The sequence below is a fragment of the Neolamprologus multifasciatus genome, chromosome 11 (assembly GCF_963576455.1).
Source record: "Neolamprologus multifasciatus chromosome 11, fNeoMul1.2, whole genome shotgun sequence".
Taxonomy (NCBI): domain Eukaryota; kingdom Metazoa; phylum Chordata; class Actinopteri; order Cichliformes; family Cichlidae; genus Neolamprologus; species Neolamprologus multifasciatus.
The window spans coordinates 27,494,361-27,520,321 of record NC_140449.1 but is presented as its reverse complement, the minus strand read 5'-3'; the positions used below and the strand labels follow the sequence as shown (position 1 = coordinate 27,520,321).

The 25,961-nt window shown below is 37.2% G+C and overlaps 1 protein-coding gene and 1 long non-coding RNA gene across 2 annotated transcripts; both read left to right on the top strand.

Moving 5' to 3' along the window:
• Positions 1 to 227: 227 nt before the first annotated feature.
• LOC146508692 (basement membrane-specific heparan sulfate proteoglycan core protein-like) lies at positions 228 to 25,350 on the top strand. The gene is made up of 22 exons (XM_085178178.1): positions 228 to 784; positions 1,170 to 1,577; positions 1,858 to 2,178; positions 2,296 to 2,553; positions 2,648 to 2,966; positions 5,407 to 5,626; positions 7,250 to 7,317; positions 11,579 to 11,913; positions 12,047 to 12,325; positions 13,781 to 13,889; positions 13,986 to 14,052; positions 18,953 to 19,028; positions 19,381 to 19,797; positions 20,054 to 20,374; positions 20,492 to 20,749; positions 21,858 to 22,115; positions 22,676 to 22,933; positions 23,098 to 23,355; positions 23,448 to 23,732; positions 23,941 to 24,046; positions 24,145 to 24,214; positions 25,051 to 25,350. Exons 1-22 carry the CDS (start codon positions 724 to 726, stop codon positions 25,348 to 25,350), a joined length of 5,052 nt encoding a protein of 1,683 aa, XP_085034304.1. The 5' UTR covers positions 228 to 723.
• Positions 7,831 to 9,936, top strand: LOC146508693 (uncharacterized). The gene is made up of 3 exons (XR_014877027.1): positions 7,831 to 8,861; positions 9,308 to 9,410; positions 9,802 to 9,936. It is a non-coding gene; the product is annotated as an uncharacterized LOC146508693 (long non-coding RNA).
• Positions 25,351 to 25,961: the final 611 nt, after the last annotated feature.

The following is a 25,961-nucleotide window of genomic DNA, read 5'->3' as shown; positions in this document are numbered from 1 at the left end:
ATTATTTCACTCCTATTGCCTGTTCTTATTGTCCTTATCTTCCACGTATGCTGCTCAGTTGTTTGTTAATTGCCCCTTGGAGATAAATAAAGTCTCCTGATCCCGATTCTGATTCTGATATGAATATATAAAACTTGTTGGAGCATCATTATTTGAATGTTAAAATAAGATAACATTATGTTTTAAAAAGGTAAATTATTTAATAAGCAATGTTATAATTACATATAGCATACAGAGGAACTTGAATGTCAGTCTGTAAAGTTGAGTGGTTTACTGAGAAACTTCCTGAAATCATTTTGCAAGAAGGAGGAAGAAAAAAAAAAGAGAGATGAGGATGACAAACTTCAGTTTAGAGAGTCACCAGTCATCAGTGAGAAGAGAAGTTTTGAAGAACAAAGCAAAACAGGTAAAAAAATTTTTTAATGTGGCTCAAAAAAGCTTTTAAAAGAAGAAATGTAAAGACTTTTTCACCTCTGTAGCAGTGATGGTGAGTAAGACCATTATTTATTAATCAAATATTATGAGTGACCTAATGCTGTCCTCTTATTTGGCATTTAATATACATTTATATTCTATTATATATATTATACATCTTTTATTGAGCTGTGTGATGTGAACTGTTGGCTTTTTCTTTATTGTATTTTTTGTTTTGATTTCTTTTTGCTTCATCTGCTGGATAAGTTATTCTGTGGAGGGAGAGACTGAACGTCTCGAGCAACAAACATGTTTGTTCTCATCTGGTCGGCTCTGTTTGTCTCTGTAAAAGGCAGCATTGCTGACACAGGTTTGTATCTTCTCCTTTACTGCAATTCTGCTATATTTGTATTTTAATTTTTTTATATTTGTATGCAACACTCTTTTTCTGAAATTTGTCCAGATAATAAGCATTTATTATTACCCACAGTTCATCGTAAATTTGTGCCTTTGCTATCATCTGTTGACTTGTGTGCCATTTTAATTTAATCTTTTGTTAAACATGTCTTGACATATGGCCTGGATATAATAGCCTATGAAATGTGAAAACCATAGTAGTTGTGTAGGCTACAGCACAAACTAGAAGATTGTGAAAACACAAAAGTTCCTGTGGTATCTTTAATTAGACATCATGTTTATTGTTGTAAACTAAATATTCTTTATCACTATATTTATCTTTTCCTTTGCATTAACAGGTGCTTCAGCCTGGGGACAACAACACTGTGTTGGAAGATACTGTGTTACTCTGAGTGAGCAAGAACTAACAGCAGAGGCTGGACTCTGTGTTGTGATCCCGTGTTCTTTCACTACTGCTGATGAGTTTACACCCAAACATATAGTTTGGTACAAACGTGAAGAGTCTAAAACAAGTAGTGATGCTCACATAATATTTCACAGCAATAAGAACAACAAAGAAGTTCAGTCTGGGTTTAAAGGACGAGTCTCACATTTAGAGCCTGATGTGAATCAGAAAAACTGCAGCATCATCATTAATGATCTGGAAGAGTCTGATTCTGGATCATATCAGCTCAGAGTTACTGGTGAACTGAATGGACAACAAGATGGATTCACATTCATTCCAAGAGTAACTGTCTCTGTTAAAGGTGAAAAAAGCTATTTCAAGGACAATCATGTTGAAAAAGAAGATATTTGTTCATGTACAATAACATATTTAGTATTTTTAAGGCCTTAATGGAGTATTCATAATTTGAGGGAATTATTGACCTCTATGGTAGCTGGTAGGAACTGCAGCAGTTCCTGTTAAAACTTGTGATTGCCATTAACCATTTTCATTAAATATCTTATTTGAAAAAACAGATTGATTTAATAGATGAACTTCAGATAGTTGATGTGTTTCTATAAATGCATTTTTTTCCCCATTAGGTCTTAATCTGAAGCCCAGAGTAATGATTCCCACACTGACAGAGGGACAGCAGGCCACACTGACCTGTGTTGCTCCTGGTCTCTGCTCTGGATCTGTTCCTGAAATCACCTGGACATGGAGAGGAGCAGGAGGGACTGAATCTTACATTACAGGAAACAGCACTAATTTCAAGACTGAGAATCTGGCAGATTTCACACAAAGACACATCTCAACTTTGACCTTTAACGCTTCATCTGAACACCACAACACCAGTATCACTTGCAAGATCAACTTCACATGTGGAAAAACTACAGAGGAGACTTTGACTGTAAATGTGAAATGTGAGTACTTCGTAACCTATTGTTTATATCTATTTATTTATTTGAAATCTATTGGATGATCAGTAGAGTCTGAAAAGGAAACAACATGATTGTAAAATGTATATTTTTATCTAACAGATAAGAAAGAAATTGCAATCAGTGGTGTTACAACCGTTAAGGAGGGAGATTTTCTGAATCTGACCTGCAGTGCTGAAAGCTTTCCTCCATCTGTGATTGTGTGGTCTAAACTTAGTTCTAACACAAAGCTGCACAAAGACACTGGATCAGCTGCACTTGTCGTCCATAATGTGACATTAGAACATTCAGGGCAGTACATCTGTACAGTAAGACATCTGGACACAACTCTGAAATCATATGTTGATGTAACTGTGACTTGTAAGTAGATGGCATGTATTTTTAACCTGAAGTTCATATTAACATTATAGCTTGCAGCATGTCCTGTTTTATGATTCTGATTACATGTTTACAGGGCATACAAAGATACAGAATGGCTCAGGATGTGTGCTTCAGTCTGAGAGTTTGACCTGTGTGTGCATCAGTGAAGGCTTTCCTTTACCTAACATCACATGGCCTCTGTTGAATCACCACACTGAGTACTCTGTCATTACTAGTGTATCAAACCACACAGTCAACAGCACTGTCAGTGTAACTGTAAAAACCCATGGCAACAGTGCTGTTAAATGTGTTGGCAACAATGCAAATGGAGAAGAAAGAGAGAACCTGCTAGTCCATAAAAACCTGTCTAAAAAACATGGTTTGTGCTTTTCATCTAAACACTTTCCACTTTAACATTTTCAGATTTTTTAGTCCTGTATTTTTAACACAACCTCTGTATTTGCATGTACTACTTATAATTCAGAAACCACGGATATTAACCTTTTTATTTTTCCTTTCCATTTTATTTCCCTCGAGTGCAGAGCAACTGTCTAGTTTTAGGCTGGAATTCCTTAAAGTCATTAAAAGTCATCATCACAGTCATCATTGGTCAGGAATTGCTATAGGTGCAGCATTAACTTTAGTAATTATTATCAGGTTTTCTCCATAGATAAATTTTAATATTTTCTTGTTGACTTGGGTGAATAATAACCACAATTTTTTTTTCAATAGAATTTATAGTTTTTAATATCGATTTTTACCAAATGGTTTAAATATAACTTAATGGTTTACTTGTATGTAACAATGTAAATAGAACTACAGTAGATAATACAGCTGAAATAAAAAAAAAACCAACCTGATTTTTATTCCAGCAAAGGAAAATATTGTATCAAACAACAAAAAACGTGCATTTCAGATTATTATTTTTTTTTTTTATCTTGACTGCATCTGCACTTTAACTGCAGCAGCAGAAAAGTCTCACATTCAGGACAATGGTAATTGTATCACACGCTGCAAAATCATTTGTCCTTTCAAAAACAAAAAAAGAAAAAATAGCCCAAACAAAGGAAATATTTGCAATAAACATTTCTGAATCAGCATTTCTCAACAACATTCTACAGACTGTTGTATCAGTTAACGTGACGAAATATGTGCAGTATGTTCACAACTGTATAGATGTAGAGCAACCAGCAGCTCACTGGACACATGTGGCTGTTTAGCCTCTCAGCTGTGGCTCCTGGAAACGCTAAAATTACAAAAAAAAGCTAAAGTTACATCTGTCATCTGTCTGTGCCCCCACAGCATTTTAGCCCCCACGTGTGTGTGTGTGTACATATATAAGATACATAAAATATGTGTGTGCATGTGCACTGTTCTGTCTTACAGCAGCTCGTGTGAAACATTGTGGTTCTTACAGTACACTTCTTCCCTGGATTGTTGCTGGTCTATCTCTCACTTTGAATACCTTCTGCATAACCTACATATGGTTCCTTTGGTATGTTTCTCCACATGTATTTTTATGTTTTTTTGACTCTTTGAATGCAGTCAAGAGTTTTAGACAATAATTGGCTTCTGTTTCTTCTTATTAAAGGAATTCAAGAAAAAAGGTGAACCTACATCAGGAGGAGAGAACCTACATGTCACTGCAAAAAGCAGATGTATCATCAGATTATGATGTTATTGCACACCATATAAACTGAAAAGTCAGGTTTCAGATAGCTGTGTGATTGTAATGGCAGCCTGTTGTCAATACTTTGGTGATGTACTTAATTTAGTTTCATTGTCTTGATTAAAGCAGATACTATGGTATTACAAATTTAATTTAAATTAGCTGTTAAATTAAAGTTTAATATTTGTTATTTTTTTTACATTGCATTGTAAATAAATGAGATTGTTTTATATGTAACAAATTACACTTTCTATTTCAATTTATACATAGAGTTTAATAAAATTGTTCACCTGTCTACAGCTGCAAATTGAGCTTTTTTTGTTCTTTTCTTTTATCTTTGTAAGTTCAGCAGGTTGTAGCTAACAAGGCTACAACTATTCTACCTCTTTATCGATCAGATCAGTTCACTAGCTCTCTGGGGTCAGTCAGTTATAGCACAGTTTTGTTCCTCTTTGCCATTGTTGTGGAGGAAGTGTTAGTTGAAAGCAGAGACACTCTATAACAAGACACAAGGATGCCCACACAAACACGCATCAACACGGACACACTGAGAGTGAAGCAGAGGACAGAGACACAAGGACACATAATAAACAAGAAACTAAAGAAGGAATAGAAGAAACTCAAAACGGACTAACTTTAAACTAATTAATAACCTAAAACCTAAACCGTTATACAAAATATCACTAAAACACATGAAACTCAAAAAGCTGGATCAAAAGGATCCAGAGCCATGGCACATATCATCACCCATGAACTAACTTCACAGCTGGTCAGAGGTTTCTGTGCTGATTTTTGAGTCAGAATAAGTTGTTTGGCCTTGGTAGAGAAGATTTGGCAAGTTATTCATAGACACAATCTATACACTCAACTCTGCTCCTTGGCCTACAAATGTTTGGGGAAATATAGTCAGAAAGCCTGTTTATAAGATTTACTGCCAAGCATTGTTACAACAAAGAAAACATCAACCAAACACAAATTTCCTCATTTTTTGTGCAACGTACCCAAATTTATGTGGCTGATAAACACAAAAACACAGCTCAGTTAACGGTCATCATAATACCATAACCCAGTACCACCTGTAAAATTAGCTAAACTTGTGAAACAAATGAAGAAAAAATGTATGTGAACTGTGACTGCTTTTACTATTTAATATTTTTTTCTATCTTGATGAAAAAATGAGAAAGTTATGGAAGTTATGTGATTGTCAGTTTGTCCCTTTTTTCTCTCATAGGTCTGCTCATAAAGCTCACTGGCATTATAAGTCTGAGGAAGGGTGAGACTCTGAATCTGAGCTGCTCTGTTAAAAGTTTTCCTCCATCTCAGATTGTGTGGTCTAAACGTAGTTATAACCAAGGGCGTAGATTTGGCATGCACGGAAGGGACATGTCCCCACCAATATCCTGTGATTATTGAATTGTCCCCACCAATAATTTGATCTCTTCGAGTAAAGAAAAACAAAACCGATTGAAAGAAAAAAAATGATCTGTCAAAATTTTATTCACCTAACGGAGCAGAAAGAGTTAAATTACATTCTCTACTGGAGTCCTACCTCATGTGACAAATATGGCCAATGTGATTGGCTGTGCCTTTCGGGGGGCTCTGTTTAGTTTTAGTAGCGGCAAGCCTGCGCTGCGAGGACCCGCAAGGAGGAGAGGACGATGGCAGCAAAAAGGAAGAACCTGGAAGAAACCTGTAAGTCACTTAAAGTCAAGTTCACTCATAAAATGTGTCCGTCATAATAACATTACAGGCTATGCTAGGCCATACGTGCCAACCCTCCTGATTTATCCGGGATAATCCCGAATTTCAGTGCCCCTCCCAAACATCTTCAGGACCCACGATTCTCCCCAATTTCTCCCGATTTTCCACCTGGACAACAAAATTGAAAAACCATATCCAAGATTGGCCCAGCCAATTCCAGTTTCCAACAATGGCTGCTACTACTGCAGCTACTTAGTTTTAATATTACTCTTATCACTCTTTCTGGGTCGCAAAATAAACTTTTAACATATTTTCAGGCGAGAATGTAGCTGTGTAAACTTCAAATATCTGAGGCGATGAGAACAGCAAACTCCGGGCACATCGTTTTCAAACGATGGCCTGGGTCTGCCCCAGGGCCTCCTCCCAGTGGAACACCTCACCCAGGAAGCATCTTTGTTAGATGCCTGAACCACCTACTCTACTGTGAGCCCCTCCCGGATGGCCGTACTTCTCACCCTATCTCTAAGGGAGAGGGTAGCCACCCTTTGGACGAAGCCCATTTCTGTGCATAATTTTATAGTGTTGTTAATAATAAATTAATTAAAACAACAAAACAACCTGAAGAGCCGGTTGGGAGCCGAAAGAGCCGGCTCTTTTTAGTGAGTCGAGCCGAAAGAGCCAGTTCTCTAAAAAGAGCCGGAAATCCCATAACTAGTGGCAATGTGTCCTTCACAGTGCTATGTGTCTCCTTCTCTGGGCGGAATCTGACCTTGACTCTCCTCTGGAGAAACTACTCTTCACACAACTACTCTTCACCTGATCGTCAGCTAACCAGTGTTAGTTCGTACCTATTACCATCCCAGCTACAGCTACAGCTTGTTCACTAACTCACCCAGACCTCCACAGTCTAGCTCCCTCCTTTCATGTACCTCCGCCTGCAAACAAGTAAGATGTTAAATGTTACCTGTTTGGATCAGTCACATCAACCCCTTCTCATTTTGCTCTCCCTCTGTGGGTTTGTTCTCCGGCTCACTTACCCCTGTTCCCTCGTCATATCCAATATCCTCTCTGGCTCCAAGCTCTAGATTTGGAGACCACTTTACATCATGTTCATGGTTATCTGTCCCTAAGTTATGTTCATAGTCAATGTATATTGTATATAGCGCTTAGCTCACGTTCACAGAATCTAGCTCTACCTGATTTTTGGCTCTAGTTCATGTTCATTGTTTTGCACCTAACCACGTACTTCTATATAGCCCCATCCATGTTATTGTTAATCACTGTTACATTTGTTCTTGTAAATAACTTTATTCACGTCAATTTGAGTCATGGTCTGAATCTGCATTTGGCTCCAACTCGGGTTCTAGCTTTTCCAGCTGTGACACCATGCCTATGTAAATTAATTAATGGTAATTATGTAATTTATCAGATCCCTTTTATCTCAGGGGATAGTACAGCAGATTGATCAGCATATTTGGTGCAGCCTCCTCCATTTATTTGAGCTCAGAACAAGGCTGTTCGTGAGACCCGGGAAACATTTTCATACAGTATTAAGAAGTATTAATAAGTGTACCTGAAAGAGTTATGGTAAATGGTAAATGGCCTGTATTTATATAGCGCCTTACTAGTCCCTAAGGACCCCAAAGCGCTTTACATATCCAGTCATCCACCCATTCACACACTGGTGATGGCAAGCTACATTGTAGCCACAGCCACCCTGGGGCGCACTGACAGAGGCGAGGCTGCCGGACACTGGCGCCACCGGGCCCTCTGACCACCACCAGTAGGCAACGGGTGAAGTGTCTTGCCCAAGGACACAACGACCGAGACTGTCCAAGCCGGGGCTCGAACCGGCAACCTTCCGATTACAAGGCGAACTCCCAACTCTTGAGCCACGATCGGTTGGTATAAAATGTTTACATTTAAGTGTAAGCTCCTGACCTGCAGTTGAGCAATGTGAGAAAACTACTTCACACTGATCACAAAGACTACAGAGTACAGTAGAGGTTCATAAGAAAGAGGAAGTGTCAGTTGAAAGCAGAGAAATTCTGTATCATTGTAAAAAAAAAAAAAACACATTTTAATGATTATATTAAATATTACATATAAAATATAAACTTAAATCTTAACAGGAAAACATTTTTCTGCTTCCAACAAAATGATCAGTGTTTTAAACACACATCGTCCTTTTATTTTAACTTTAGCTCAAAGCTAATTGTGGTTTATCACCTTTTCTTATATTTGGCATTTGCAGAGAGGCTGCAACACTTCTGCACATGTGGACATGAAATATGCAGAAGTGAATATTCATAAGCTCTTTAATGCATTCAATGTTTTAATTCAATCATTTAATCTTTTACACTGAGTAAATAAGAAAGTACTTTGATAGCAATATAATCACGCTGTATGGGTTGTATAAAGCTGAGGTAATATAAAAATAAGCTATGTCCTATACGAGTCTTTTTTCACTCTAATATTGAATTGAATATTGATTTATTGATTCGCATTCAAATATCTCTGTGAATATAGAATAAAGATCTACCACAAAGCACGAAAGCAAAAGACAAGGCTAATCAAAAGGTATCGGCTGAAGCATATTCTTATTACGCATATTGAGGGTGTAAAGTGCCTTGAGGTGAATGATGAGGACTTGATGCTATATGAACATATAAAACTTGTTTGAGCATCATTACTGGAAAATATCAAATCTCAAGATAACACAGTGGGTTTTAAAAAAAAAGGTAAATTATTTAATAAACAATGAACATTTTATAATTATACCAGAGGAACAAGAATGTGAGTCTTTAAAGTTGAGTGGTTTACTGACAGACTTCCTTGTTGCAAGAATGAGGAAGAAAAAGAGAAGAGATGCGACGATGAAAAACTTTAGTCAGCAGACATCAGTGAGAAGAGAAGCATAAAGAACAAAGCAAAGCAGGTAAAATAAGGTTTAAAGTCTTTTTATCTTTTTTAAAAAAAGAAATGTAAAGCCTTTTTCACATATGTAGAAGCGCTGGTGAATAAGACCATGATTTATTAATTAAATTGTATGATTGACCCAATGCTGTCCTCTTATTTGGCAGTTAATATAGATTTATTTATTATTACAAGTGATTATTATTGTATTATATTATTGTATTGGTGTTATTGCTGCACTGTGAGGATAATTTTTATTTTTAAACAATATTTAGAAACAGATGTCACAAAGGTCTTTTTCATAAAGAATGCTGGAGTATTGGTATATATGTGTCACAGTTTGTAAAGGACACATCGCTTTGTCTCAAAGCTAAGCACGCAACATCTTTTATTGAGCTGTGATTTGAATTGTTGACTTTTTCTTTCTTTGTTTTGATTTCTGCATGTTTGCTTCATCTGCTGGATAAGTTATTCTGTGGAGGGAGAGACTGAACGTCTCGAGCATCGAAAATGTTTGTTCTCATCTGGTCTGCTCTGTTTGTCTCTGTAAAAGGCAGCATTGCTGACACGGGTTTGTATCTTCTCCTTTACTGTAATTCTGCTATATTTGTATTTGACTTTTTAAAATATTTGCATGTAACACTCTTTTTCTGAAATGTATCCAGATGATAAGAATTTTTTATTACCCACAGTTCATCATAAATTTGTGCCTTTACTATCATCTGTTGGCTAATGTTTTGTTAAACGTGTTCCGAGATATTGTTGATGCACATCCAGGGAGATTCCATAGCCTGGATATAATAAGCTGTGAAATGAGAACATTATAGTAGTTGTGGAGTACAGCACAAACAAGCAGCCCGTGTAAAAGATAAAAGTTCAATATCTTTAATTAGACATCATGTTTATTGTTGTAAACTAAATATTCTTTATCACTATATTTATCTTTCCCTTTGCATTAACAGGTGCCTCAGCCTGGGCATAACAACACTGTTACGACGAAGGATACTGTATTAATCTCACTAGGCGGGAACTAACAGCAGAAGCTGGACTCTGTGTTGTGATCCCGTGTTCTTTCACTACTGCTGATGAGTTTACACCCAAACATATAGTTTGGTACAAATGTGAAGCATCTCAAAAATTTTGCAGTGATGCTGACATAATATTTCACAGCAACAAAAACACAGACAAAAAAGCTCAGTCTGGGTTTGAAGGACGAGTCTCACGCTTGGAGCCTGATGTGAGTCAGAACAACTGCAGCATCATCATTAATGATCTCAAAGAGTCTGATTCTGGATCATATCGGCTTGGAGTTACTGGTGAACTGAATGGACGACAAGATCGATTCACATTCATTCCAAGAGTAAATGTTTCAGTTAAAGGTATGAAAATCTATTCCAAGGACAATCATGTAGAAAAAAAAACATTCAGTCATTTACAATAGCATATTTTGTATTTTATGGTCTTAATGAAGTATTCATTCTTTTGGGGAATTCTTGACCTCTATGGTAGCTGGTAGGAAATGCAGAAGTTCCAGAAAAAACCTGTGCTTCCTATTAACCATTTTCATTTAATATTTTAATATTTGAGCCCAGATTAATGTGATAGATCAGACCTTCCCAAAGTGTGGGGCCCGCCCCCTAGGAGGGGCACAGAGCCATTGCAGGGGGGGCTTGGCATGAAAAGGGGAACAAAACAAAACAACACTTGGACACTGCTAGCACGGGGCCTATACACAAACGCAAAGCAGGAGATGAAGCATAGCTTAATATGTTTCCAAACCAACTTCATTCTAAGCCAAAGACTAGAAAATATGGTGAAGAAGGGCCAAGGTAGGTCTCCCCTGCAAAATTGGTTTTCCCTTCGTCTGGAGCATCGCTGGGCTGTTCAAATCATGGACAAACAGTATCCCACATTCTTGATTTTTAGTTCACAAACACTTCTTGTGATGACTAACTACTCCTGACATTTTGGAGATGTTAGCTCTTTATACAGTAAAGCTACAGTGGGATACAAATAACATCAGGCTGATCCTGCCACGATTTGTTCCCCGGTTAAAATCACGGACAAACAGGATCCTACAGCTGTTTATGTTTTTAAACCCATTTTGCACATAGAGACATTTTTTGAAAAATGTATTGATAGCAATGTTGAATATTATTACACAGGAAAAAAACAACTACATGTAAAATAATCACACCGTGAGCTTCTGCCTTTCTAAATAGAGGGACAGTAACTGCGTGTGTAAATGTAAGCGTGTAAAACCTAAAGATAGAGACAAAATACTGTTAATCTGACTATCTGCCAGTCTGCAATTCATCTCATGTAAACAATAACGTGGCGCACAGCTGACGTGAAAAAAGGCGCATACCTTTGACGTTGAGTGACGAACTCTGTATTACTCGTCCACACGTAAACGCAAAAAATGAGTTTAAAAAAATCTCAGTTTTCGGTGATTCCAAACGCCGTTTACGTGTGGACGAAACAGCTGCGTTTTCAAAAATACCCGTGTAGGTGCGGACGTAGCGTAAAAGAGTTAGTAGTTTATTTCCTTACTACCTGCAGATTACTTGTATTTGCTTAATTGTTTACTAAATGTTTGAGGTGTGAAATAAACCACAATTGAGCAAAATATGGGTGCGAACATTTTTCTTGTAAAACAAAGGGGGGCCCAGCGGAAAAAGTTTGGGAACCACTGTGATAGATTAACCTCAGGTAGTTAATTTGGTTTCATTAATTCAGTTCATTTCCACCAGTTCTTAATCAGAAGCCCAGAGTAATGATTCCCACACTGACAGAGGGACAGCAGGTCACACTGACCTGCACTGCTCCTGGTCTCTGCTCTGGATCTGTTCCTGAAATCACCTGGACATGGAGAGGAGCAGGAGGGTCTGAATCTTACATTACAGGAAACGGCGTGGATTTCAAGACTGAGAATCTGACTGATGCAACACAGAGACACATCTCAACTTTAACCTTTAATCCTTCAGCTGAACAACACAACACCACTGTTACCTGTAAAATCCACTTCACATGTGGAACAACTACAGAAGAGGCTTCAACTTTGAAAGTAAACTGTGAGTTCTTTTACAGTCTCATTGTTTTTGTTTTTTAAATCTACTGAAGTTTACAGCTCCATGCGAGCTTTGCAAGAAAGTCAGAAGTTAAGGAAAGTACATGATTATGTACTTTATATTTTTTGTCTGACAGATATGAAGGACGTTGAAGTCATTGGGGTGACAAGTGTGAGGGAGGGAAATGTTCTGAATCTGACCTGCAGTGTTGAAAGTTTCCCGCCAGCTCATATTGTGTGGAAAAAAGTTCCTCCCAACACAAACCTTCAGACTGAAAACACTGACCTGCACAATGATACTGGATCTGCTACACTTGTCAGCCCGAATGTGACAGCAGAAAATTCTGGGCAGTACATCTGTATGGCAAAACATCTGGACAAAACACTGACTTCCTATGTCAATGTGACTCTGACATGTAAGTGGATGATATGAATATTGAATCTGAAGTTCATATTTGCATGAAAATGACCTTACCTTGCTTCATGATTCTGGTTACATGTTTATAGGGCATACAAAGATACAGGATGGCTCTGTATGTGTGCTTCAGTCAGAGGTTTTGACCTGTGTGTGTATCAGTGAAGGGTTTCCTTTACCTAACATCAAATGGCTGCTCCTAGAAAACCACACTCAGTATACTCTCATTACTATTGTTTCAAACCACACAGTCAACAGCACTGTCAGTCTCACTGTAAAAAACCATGGCAACAGCACTGTTGGATTTCTTAGCAACACTGGGCATGTAGAAGAAAGAGAGAATCTAATTTCAGTACTGGATTTTTAATACAATCTCTGGTTTGCATGTGCTGCACATAATTCAAAACAACATAAACAACAACACTTTTTCCTTTCCATATCATTTCCTTTAAGTGCAGAGCAATTATCTAGTTTTATTTTAGGATTCCTGAAAGTCTTCATTGCCTTTTTGACTGGGGTACCTTTTTCAGTAATCGTGCGCTGTTTGGTCAAAAATTCCTACAGGTACAACATTAACTTTAATACTTATTATTAGGTTTTCTCTGAAGATAGATTTTTGCATATATTTGTAAACATATTCTATAAAACCTGAAATTTCTCCATGAAAAAAAAAGACCTCCAGAAATTCTGATGAGACTTTGGATATGGATTTTTGTTTGTTTGTTTGGATACTTATAGACTTGGATGACTAATTACCACAATCTGTTTTTGTTTTCTATAGATCTTATAGTTTTTTAATATTGATCTCTACCAAATGGTTGAGATATCATTAATTAATTAATGGTTTACTTATATGTTATGTAAATACAAGTACAGTAGATAATACAGTTGCAATAAATTAAATAAAATACGAAAATTATATTGAAATCAATAACAAAAAACTATCCAGAGCATTTATTTCTGCCACTAGAGCTCATTTATTTCTAGTAGTATGCCACAGAACATCATTCCAGCAAAGGAAAATATTGTATCAAACAACAAAATAGTGCATTTCTAATTTTTTAACATTATATGCATCTCTGTTAAACTGCAGCAGCAGAAAAGTCTCACATTCTGAACAATGGTAATTGTATCACACGCTGCAAAATCATGTGTACTTTCAAAAACAAAAACAAACAAACATCCAAAACAAAAATTTGAGTGAAGCTTTAAACATTTCTCAGCACCTTTCTACACACTAAGTATCAGTTAACGTGACAGAAATATGTGCAGTATGTACACAACCGTATACATGTAGAGCAGAGGTTGGCAACCAGCAGCTCACTGGACACGTGGTTGTTTAGCCTCTCAGCTGTGGCTCCTGGAAACATTCAAATAAAAAAAAAATTAAAAAAAAATGTGTGTGTGTTTACATATATAAAATATGTGTGTGCATGTGCTCTCTTCTGTCTTACAGCAGCTCGTGTGAAACATTGTGGTTCTTACAGTACACTTCTTCCCTGGATTGTTGCTGGTGTATCTCTCACTTTGAATGCCTTCTGCATAACCTACATATGGTTCCTTTGGTATGTTTCTCCACATGTATTTTTGTGTTTTTTTGACTCTTTGAATGCAGTCAAGACTTTTAGACAATAATTGGCTTCTGTTTCTTCTTATTAAAGGAATTCAAGAAAAAGGGTGAACCTACATCAGGAGGAGAGAACCGACATGTCACTGCAAAAAGCAGATGTATCATCAGATTATGATGTTATTGCACACCATATAAACTGAAAAGTCAGGTTTCAGATAGCTGTGTGATTGTAATGGCAGCCTGTAGTCAATACTTTGGTGATGTAATTAATTCAGTTTCATTGTCTTGATTAAAGCAGATACTATGGTATTACAAATTTTAATTTAAATTAGCTATTACATTAAAGCTTAATATTTGTTAATTTTTTACATTGCATTGTAAATAAATGAGATTGTTTTATATGTAACAAATTACACTTTCTATTTCAATTTATACATAGAGTTTATTAAAATTGTTCACCTGTCTACAGCTGCAAATTGAGCTTTTTTTGTTCTTTTCTTTTATCTTTGTAAGTTCAGCAGGTTGTAGCTAACAAGGCTACAACTATTCTACCTCTTTATCGATCAGATCAGTTCACTAGCTCTCTGGGGTCAGTCAGTTATAGCACAGTTTTTCTACTGTTCCTCTTTGCCATTGTTGTAAAATGTGGCATGGTGGAATAACTGACAGAATCTCCCATGAAACATTAGGTGAGGAATATTTTCCTGTTCAATTATTGGACGCTTTTGTTTGTGTTTGTGTAAGATATAAGCCACACGAATGTGGGAGTGGAGATTTCAGTCTAGTCCAGCTGCCAGCTATTTTGAGTTGAGTACTGGGAATAGTTGATTGGTCTAGCTTGTGGCCCTTCTCTATAAAAGGAGGAGTGTGGAAGAGAAAGCAGGAAGGAGAGAGATGGTACTAGTGATGGGTAGATGAGGCCTTGTGAAGCGTTTCAGCACATTCCCCAAACTGTATCGATACTGAGTCGACACAGTGTTGCTGTTTTGCTCCATACTGTCACCTGTTGGACCTTAAATATTATTGCAGGCAACTTACTTGAGACTCACAACAGGCACTGATTCAATGACCTAGTCATACTTGTATACACTGTAAGGTATTGTACTTTTCATGGAATCATTTTATATTTTTTACATTGCAAATATTGTAGACATCTTTAAAATATATTGTGAATGACATTAAGTGAAAATTAAAATGAAGGTATTGTGAATGTAACATTACCCATTTAAATGTATTTGACTCAGAGTTTATTATAAATTTCTATTCAGAAAAATAAGTTTATCCAATGTTTTTGCATTCAGTCCATTGCGTTTTTGACACCATTTCCTCAGCTTTGGAAAACACACGCTCATAGGGCACAGATGAAGCTGGGGTACACAAAAACTGTAATGCCAGGTGGAAAAGGTTCGGATAAGATGTCTTCCTATTCCCCCGGTACGTTAAAGGCTCCTCTGATCTTGGGATGTTTCTCTCCAACACTCTCCACAAGACTAAGGGATTGTCTTTTATAAAAAAAAAAAAAAAAAAAAAAATCAGGACTGCCTGGTCAAAAACAGTCTTCCTAGATGCTTGATTTCAAAGTAATAAAACATATATTAATGAAAAAAAATGATGATAATGCTGCTCAATGTCTATATAGGCCTACCTGTGTTCATTCTCGGTGTGTTTGTTTCCTCATTTTCATGTTTGGCTCTGTAATGCCTAAACATTGAGGATGTGCTTTTGTTTGTGTAAGAAAGCGCCGCAGAACAGATGCAACATTTAACCTGCATAAAATGAAATAAATATTTTACACTGCAGGTCACATTGCTGTTTTTCCTATTCTGATAGATTACACTGAAACAAAGACAGACAAACAGTTACCTTATTTGCAGTTAAAAGATCGAAATGATCCCACACAGCAGAAACTTTTCTTTTTCTTTTGGGCTCTATTATCTGTTTCTTTGTGAGAGTAATTTTGTTTTTGTTTTTTTGGTGGTGACTCATTCCATTGACAGATGCAGATGTGGTACCTTTTAAACACAGTTTAGAGATACAGCGATACAGCAGCTGTATTGATCACGTAATTCTTTTTAAAAGCCACACACACCCATTACAGGTTTGGCTCTGTGAGCTTGATATATGCGCCGGTGCGTCAGTGTTGCTGGACCCATCACTAGGTGTTGCTGGACAGTTGCATCTGGTTGCAGCAGCAGACTCCAGTGAGAGAGAGGAATATTTTAAAGGAAAATGGATATAACGTGGCCCGAATGGTTTTGCTTTTATAATAATTCAATTTTACCAGAAGAAGGATTCAGTTTAATTAGGATTATTGTGGATTTGTTTTGATAGCACAGAATAGGAACTTGTTAGTTTGCTGGACCTGTGTATTATGGAAGTTTAAGGAGGAAAGCTTACTCTGTAATTAGGAGTTAACCAACCAGATGACACTATTCAAGACCTAGAGAGGAAGAGTTTGAGAGTTGAATTTCCAGGATCTGGTGTGGAAACACAATCCCTACTAATGCAAGACCTATTAAGGTGGGTGAAAATGTCATGTGAAGGCTGTGTGCAGGGAGGAGTGGTGGTAAGGAGGACGCAAAGTGCAGACACTCAGAAGCAAAATGTGAAATCAAAACCAGCTTTAATGCTGAACTAAAAAGTAACAAAACTGAAAATTACAAAATAAACTCACTTAGGCACACAGAACACACAGTATAAGATGAGGGTAAATCGCAACACAGACAAACGAAAACACGGGGCTTAAATACACAGAGGAGCAATCAGGGAATGGGAAACAGGAGGGAAACAGCTGGGGCGCATCAGGGCTGACGAGACAAAGGAAGCAAAACCAGACATGCTAACATGAGACACGGACTTTCAAAACAAAACAGGAAACACAGACTGAACTTACAGACAGACTCATAAGCAGACACTGCAACAGAGTAGTGATGGGATTTCCGGCTCTTTTTAGAGAACTGGCTCTTTCGGCTCCCAACCGGCTCTTCGGGTTGTTTTGTTGCTTTAATTAATTTATTATTAACAACAATATAAAATTATGCACAAAAGGAATTATTAATGTAAAAAAATAAACCGTGGTTTTATTTATATATGTTTACGGTGGCCCCTAGAGACAAAGCACGTACAAACTCCAAAACACATTTCTAGCGTTAACTGAACTTCCCTGAGTATTTTTTTAAGTAACAATGTTACTTAAATTTTATAGGAAGGGAAACTTGCGTGTGTGTCTTGCCAAACACAGCCACAGCATTGAAGCACAGTTGGACAAAATATGTGACTTACAATCATTTTGCCAACATGAAAACCAGTGGCAAGCTGTTTCTCTGAACTACTTGGTGGTTAAAAGAAACAGCTAAACGCACACAACTGTCTATTCAACACTTTTTCTCTTTCAGCTTAAAAGAGGATGTGAAAACACCCTTTGTCTTGACCATTAAATTTACTGTACATGTTGCTAGTTTTAGTTATTTTTGGCTTATTGAATATTGATATTAAAATAAAATGGTAACATAGACATTGTGAGATTTCCTTTTAAATACAACTTATTTTGAGGCACGTAAAAATATTACTTATGTGAACTCTGCAATATGAATGCGTGTATGAAACTTTGAAATCTGCTAAATCCCCAAGAATGTCAAAGTATGTGATGTGTGCCAGGCAGGATGAAGAACCCAAAAGCAGGACTCATACACAAAGGAATAAACTCAAAACGGCAGCTTTATTGCTGTAGAAAAACTTGAAAATAAAATACAAGAAAACTAAACTAGAAACTCAAAACGTGTAGCTCAAACTAGAAAACCAGGAAACAGAGAACCAGAACATTACCAGGAGCATGGAAGAAAAACACAGCACAAAGAACGAAGGAAGACACATTAAATACACAAAGGATTAACGAGGGAAAGAGAAACAGGAGGGAAACATGTTTCTTATGTTTCTTGAATTTACACACCACTGTTGCTTGTGAAGCTTTCACTCACATGTGCTGTACCAGTGTGCCAGTAATGTGATTTCAGATAATTTGCGGCCTACAGTCGGGTAGTTGCCTTTGGATTTGTTGCTACTTATGTTTTGAATGTATACATACAGTGAGACATTAAATGCAAGTGACAGCAAAAGATCAGCAAAGTACACAAAAAAGAAACTTTATGCCACAGCCAAAACTTGCGGCCACGACTGTGCATGTATCACACACTGTCAGTAACATGAGGTTTCTTCACCAGTTCCAATTCCTTAATTTTTACCAGCTTCAAGTTATCGAGAGAAGAAAAAAGAAAACTCTCTATGCAGAGATTCAGCAGTAGAGGGTCTTTTTTAAGCAAATAAAACAGCTGCATTTCTCAGTGCTTAAGTGAGAAATACATTTACATAGTGTGATATAAGATGGTGCTTTTACTGAAGCCAGTCTTGCTCAGTAACATTTAAATGTGTGTTGAGAAACTTCCTGAAATCTTGGTGCAAAAACAAGGAAGAAACAGAAAATAGAGACGACGAGGGCAGTCAACTGAGATCACTGTGGAGAGAAGACTGAATGAGAAACACAGGAAAAAGGTAAAAAATAAATATAATTCCACCTTTTCTTCTATATGGCACTGCTGACAAAAGTTACTTGTGCTGGACAAAAAAAAACTGGTGGACTGTTTCTACATTTGTTTCTGTTGTTGTATTAATTAAATGATACAGCTATGTATTAAGACCGAGTTAATACATATGACTGCTAACAAATTATGTGACATCCTTTAACATATATTATGTAAAATGTGGACAATCCCTTGTTTTAGTTTTGCATCTTTACATCATCTGCGTTCAAGTTTCTCTGTGGAGGGATAAACTGAACGTGTCACACATCGAACATTTGTTCTCATCTGGGGTATTCTGCTTTTCTCTGAGAGCAGCAATGCTAAAAAACATTTTGACTCTTCTGTATTCTTGTAATTAGGTTGCAAAACTGGTGGAAGACAGCAGTCTCAAGAATACTGTGTTATCCTTTGTGAACAAAAACTAACAGCAGAGGCTGCTCCTCTGCTGGACAAGTTATTCTGTGGAGGGAGAGACTGAACGTCTCGAGCATCGAACATGTTTGTGCTCATCTGGGCAAATCTATTTTTCTCTGTTAAAGGCAGCATTGTTGACACAGGTTTGTATCTTCTCGTTTCATGTAATTCTGCTATATTTGTATTTGAATCTTTTTTTCCTGAAATTTATCCAGATGATAAAATTTTATTAACACTCACAATTCATCATAAATTTGTGCCTTTACTATCATCTGTTGGCTTGTGTGTCAATTTTTAACAATTAATTTAATCTTTTGTGAAACATGTCTTGAGATACTGTTAACTAATATCCAGGCAGATTTCATAACCTGGATATAATACGCTATGAAATGTGAAAACTATAGTTGCTGTATATAGCACAAACAAGCACCTTGTGTAAAAAATACAAGTTACTGTGATATATCATTATATTTATATTTCCCTTTGCATTAACAGGTGCTTCAACCTGGGGACGACAACACTGTGTTGGAAGATACTGTGTTACTCTCAGTGAGCGAGAACTAACAGCAGAGGCTGGACTCTGTGTTGTGATCCCGTGTTCTTTCACTACTGCTGATGAGTTTACACCCAAACATACAGTTTGGTATAAATGTGAAGCATCTCAACACAGTTGCAGCAGTGATGATGAAATAATATTTCACAGCAACAAAAACACAGACAAAAAAGCTCAGGCTGGGTTTGAAGGACGAGTCTCACGTTTGGAGCTGGATGTGAGTCAGAACAACTGCAGCATCATCATTAATGATCTGGAAGAGTCTGATTCTGGATCATATCAGGTCAGAGTTACTGGTGAACTGAATGGGAAAGAAGATGGATTCACATTCATTCCAAGAGTAACTGTCTCTGTTAAAGGTATGAAAAGCTATTCCAAGGCCAATCATGTAGAAAAAAGTCATATACAATAACATATTTAGGATTTTTATGGTCTTAATGAAGTATTAACTCTTCTGGGGAATTGTTGACCTCTATGGTAGCTGGTAGGAACTGCAGCAGTTCCTGGCAAAACTACCATTTTCACTAAATAGCTTATTATTTGAACCCAGATTAACGCGCTAGATGAACTTCCGGTAGTTAATTTGGGTTCATTAATGCAATTTATTTCCATTAGGTCTTAATCAGAAGCCTACAGTAATGATTCCCACACTGACTGAGGGACAGCAGGCCACACTGACCTGTGTTGCTCCTGGTCTCTGCTCTGGATCTGTTCCTGAAATCACCTGGACATGGAGAGGAGCAGGAGGGACTGAATCTTACATTACAGGAAACAGGACTGATTTCAACACTGACAATCTGACGTCTTTCACACAGAGACACATCTCAACTTTGACCTTTAATCCTTCAGCTGAACACCATAACACCAGTGTCACTTGCAAGATCAACTTCACAGGTAGAAAATCTACAGAGGAGACTTTGACTGTACATGTAAACCGTGAGTACTTTGCAACCTCCTATTTATTGTTTGCATTTTTTAAAAATCTATTGAGTCATAAGCAGATTCTGAAAAGGAAACAACATGATTGTAAAATGTGTATTTTTTATCTCACAGATATGAAAGAAATTACAATCAGTGGTGTTACAACTGTTAGGGAGGGAGATGTTCTGAATCTGACCTGCAGTGTTGAAAGTTTCCCTCCATCCATGATTGTGTGGTCTAAACTTGGTTCTGACACAAACCTGCACAGTTATTCTGGATCAGCCAGGCTTGTCATTGAGAATGTGAAACCAGAACATTCTGGACAGTACATCTGTGCAGTTACATATATGAACAATACCCTGAAAAAGGATGTCAATATCACAGTGATATGTAAGTACAAAACTTTGTGCTTTTAAGCAGAACATTTTTCGCAGTGGTATTATTCGTTTCATCTGGTATCTGAAATGGTGAGTTTAGATTAGTGCTATTCTTTTGAATAACTCTTACAGCCACACCTCGTTAAATATGTAATATCATCTCAATATCTGTGTATATTGGCTTTGAAATGTTTAGATAGTGATACCACTGACGACTTGTATTTTTCATAAATGTCAAAAATGTCATTTAAAATAATTTTGAAAAGTTGAAGACGATGTTGTCATGCGGTGTAGTAGGACTCAGGCGCAGAGCAGAGTTCAGGGGAAAACAACGTTTATTTACACAATCACCATTTGCAGATATATACAGTCAGGGGAACGGTGGTCCTAGGTCCGAAAGGGACGTCCGGGATTGGGGTCACACACACGCTAGCTCTTCTTTACAGTGGTTGAAACAACAGGTTAGTTAAGGGTCCGGGGAAAACTGTGCACAGGAGAAAATAAGGTTACACAGAGATCGCAGCAAGTTTACAAAGCTTAAGGATTCGAGGCAGAGGTTCACTGACGTGTCTGCATCCCGGCCTTAAGAGTCCAACCCGTAATCAGAGCCTGACGAGATGCATGTGTGTGCCAAGGACGGGAGTCTGCAGTGAGCTCCGCCCTGGCGGGGAGGAGAGAGGAGAATATACACCAAACACATGTGGCCTTGTGGAGCTGGCCGGGCAGACACGGGGACCATGACAGAAGTGTATATCTTTTATTTATAGATGTAGAGTAAAACTTTGTTTAGAAAGAGGAACACTGTAGACTGCACTATACAGGGGAAGTAAGAGGAAATGTATTAAGAGCCTTTTGAAAACTATTATGATATTGTACAGTGACCAAATTGTAATTTGCATTTTATTGACGTTTGTGGCATTTTACACTTTGCATTAATTAAACACACGTTGTTATCATTCTTATCCTGCAAGTTAACATCTACACAGCTTTGAAAGATGTGATTTTTTTTTTTGGTGTTTTTTGGGGGGCGTTCGGGCATTTTTCTGATTGAACAGAAAATGGCAGTGCAACTTGCCCTCTCCTTAAATATACCACTGAACTCAGTGAAATGTATTTTGCAGATAACAGGACACATCAGATCATTGGGAATACAACTGTTAGGGAGGGAGATGTTCTGAATCTGACCTGCAGTGTTGAAAGTTTCCCTCCATCCATGATTGTGTGGTCTAAACTTGGTTCTGACACAAACCTGCACAGTTATTCTGGATCAGCCAGGCTTGTCATTGAGAATGTGAAACCAGAACATTCTGGACAGTACTTCTGTGCAGTTACATATATGAACAATACCCTGAAGAAGGATGTCAATATCACAGTGATATGTAAGTACACAACTTTGTGCTTTTAAGCAGAACATTTTTAGCAGTGGTCATATTTGTTTCATCTGGTACCTGAAATGGTGCATTTAAATTAGTGTAATTCTTTTGAACAACTCTTACAGCCACACCTCGTTAAATATGTGATATCATCTCAACATCTGTGTATATTGGCTTTGAAATGTTTAGACAGTGATACCACTAACGACTTGTACTTTTCAAAAATGTCATTTAAAATAATTTTGATAAGTTGAAGACGATGTACGATCTTTTATTTATAGATGTAGAGTAAAACTTTGTTTAGAAAGAGGAACACTGCCGACTGCACTATACAGGGGAAGTAAGAGGAAATATATTAGGAGCCTTTTGAAAACTATTATGATGTTGTACGGTGACCAAATTGTAATTTGCATTTTATTGACATTTGTGGCATTTTACACTTTGCATTAATTAAACTCGCGTTGTTATCATTCTTATCCTTCATTTTTCTGGTTGAATTATTACATGTCGGTGTAACTTGCCCTCTCATAAATATAACACTGAAATCACTGAAATGTATTTTACAGATAACAGGGCTGCTCAGATCATTGGGAATACAACTGTTAAGGAGGGAGATGTTCTGAATCTGACCTGCAGTGTTGAAAGTTTCCCTCCATCCATGATTGTGTGGTCTAAACTTGGTTCTGACACAAACCTGCACAATGACACTGGATCAGCTACAATTTTCATTCAAAATGTGAAACCGGATCATTCTGGACAGTACATCTGTACAGTTAAATATATGAACAATACCCTAAAGGAAAACGTCACCATAACAGTAATATGTAAGTACCACACATTGTCACATTACTCTGATAACATCACCAGTGATGTCATCAGCAGCCTTATCATCTTCCAGGTTAATTTTGCAGTTGAAGCTGTGAAGAATGATTACATGCCAGTGTTGTGTCCGAACTCCTTAAATAAACCACCTAAATATTCTCCACAGATAACAGGGCTGCTCAGATCATTGGGAATACAACTGTGAGGAAGGGAGATGTTCTGAATCTGACCTGCAGTGCTGAAAGCTTTCCTCCATCTGTGATTGTGTGGTCTAAACTTAGTTCTAACACAAAGCTGCACAATGACACTGGATCAGCTACACTTGTCGTCCATAATGTAACATCAGAACATTCAGGGCAGTACATCTGTACAGTAAAACATCTGGACACAACTCTGAAATCATATGTTGATGTAACTGTGACTTGTAAGTAGATGCCATGTATTTTTAACCTGAAGTTCATTAACATTATAGCTTGCAGCTTCCCTTGTTTTATGATTCTGACTACATGTTTACAGGGCATACAAAGATACAGAATGGCTCAGGATGTGTACTTCAGTCTGAGGGTTTGACCTGTGTGTGCATCAGTGAAGGCTTTCCTTTACCTAACATCACATGGCCTCTGTTGAATCACCACACTGAGTACTCTGTCTTTACTAGTGTATCAAACCACACAGTCAACAGCACTGTCAGTCTCACTGTAAAAAACCATGGCAACAGCACTGTTGAATGTGTTAGCAACAATGGAAATGGAGAAGAAAGAGAGAACCTGCTGATCAATAACAACTTGTCCAAAAAAGATGGTAAGTTTTGTTTGGTTGTTGCTGTTGTTTTAAATTAAAACCCTTTCTGTAACACTTTTAACCACTTGACATTTTTACTACCATTTTTTAACCCATGTAATCTATGACCTATGTAATTAAGACAATCATTAGACTAGCCATTAGGTGTGCTGTATATAATTCAATATGTGAGTTAACAGGTTTTTCATGTTGTTTTCTTTGATTGTAGAGCAGTCATCGGGTCTTAGGTGGCAATTTCTGGAAATTATCATTGCATTTTTGATTGGTGCAGTTCTTTCATCAGGTGTTTGCTTTTTGGCAAAAAAGTGTTACAGGTACAGAATTATTTTTGTAGTTATTACAAAGGTTTCTCTGTAGATTCAATTTAACATTCATTTCAACATCGTTTCTATAAATATGCCCTTTTCTACAGGAAAGAAATGACGAGTTCTGGACATTTGAATGACACTTTCGTGATGCTGACACGTCCAGATGACCCACTGGTATTTATGTTAATTCGTCTTTTTTGATATAACTTAAAATAATAAAATGGGTTTCTGCACAAATATTTTGCATACATTTGGAAGAAGTCTTACTGCTGATGGTAATCCACACTGGATTCAGTGGATTAACAGCAGCTAGTAGTTGCACATAACCTGATAAAACTCATCATTTCAAGGCATCAAAATAAAAATCTTTCACATCTCTGTGCTACATAAAGGCAGATGTACATGCATAGTATGTAGATAGGAATCTCTCTCTCTCACACACACACACACACACTTAACCATCTGTTATATTAAAACAACCCCCCCCCCCCACACACACACACACAAAACGAACCACTCACTGCACAGCACTATCAGGTGAAACAATAATAAGTCAGCTCAGTCCACCAGGACTACACTAAACAACAACACACAAGACAGTGTCAGGAAAGATGATTGTTTTCCAGAAATGAAAAGCCAATCCTTTAATGAACACTACACATTATACAACTTTAGATAGGTGCATCATTGAAAACATGGGCTGACAACAAGGCATAGCTGTAATGGTAGGCAGAGGCTTCAGAATAAAGTGAAGCTGCCTTTATTCTGCAAGGTGGCGTTTAACACTGCCTAGCAATTTACAGGTGCACCCCTAACACCAGCACAATGCAGGTATAGGGACAGATGGAGAGAGAAACCAAACAAAAAGGATAGCTTGACTTAGAATATGGCGCAGAACTCACACCCTTTGAAGCATGAAAGAATACACACTAGATAAATGGATAGTTTGCACAATGTTTGGCTGCCTGTAGCTGATAACTGACTGAAACAATTTACTTTGTACCTAACAGATATATGATGGTGAAGCATTACAAAACAACCAGACCCTGAACTCAAACAGTGGGACAAAAGAAGTGGAATATGCCAACATTGATTTTTCCCTGTTAAAAACAAAGCCAGCAAGGACGCAAGAAAGCACAAAGACAGAGTACGCTGAAATCAAGAGGATAATAAAAAAAGAACAAGAAAATGATGGTGGAGACGACGGTAAAATGTTGGAGGGGGAGATGAAACACTGTGAACCAGAAAAGAAGGACGAGGAAGATGAGGCAGTGTACTCCACTGTGAATGACATAATAGATGATATTTGAGGAATTCTTTTGTATAGTTGCTAAGGATAAATATTGATCTCTTCAGATGTAATCGATGGATTGATGGATGGATGGATTTCCATTTTGTGTTTGAATGACAACCTTTTGAACAATTTTCTCTAAGTTGTAAACTTCACAAATATTAACAAATCAAATCTTACAGGGATGAAAATGTTACCTCTGAATATAATGCTCTGCAATAGTTTAATGATTACACATATTAGAAAAATGTCATGGTTAAGCAATTTTTAGATGTCTATACTTCTTTACTATAAAATCTTGCCCAATGACATTTAGCTGTAGTAGTAAATATAGTGGCTTATCTTTTTTTTTTACTTTATTCTTGATGTATTTTGCAGATTTTTAACGGTTCAAGTTTCCAGGTGGCAGATGGCCAACACTGACATTGTCTGGCCACATATATTTGAAAGTGTACAGCCAAATGACCTTTGGAGTTTCCTTTTAGTGCTTTCACAAAATTACCCTTTAAACCATGTTTTTTGTGCTTTGTATTCTTGCTGAAAAATGTACGTCTTTTTGCTTAGTAAATCTATTTTTTCCCTGTCTTGCATAAGATCATTTATTTTCTTTTTGAGTTTTTATCCGACACG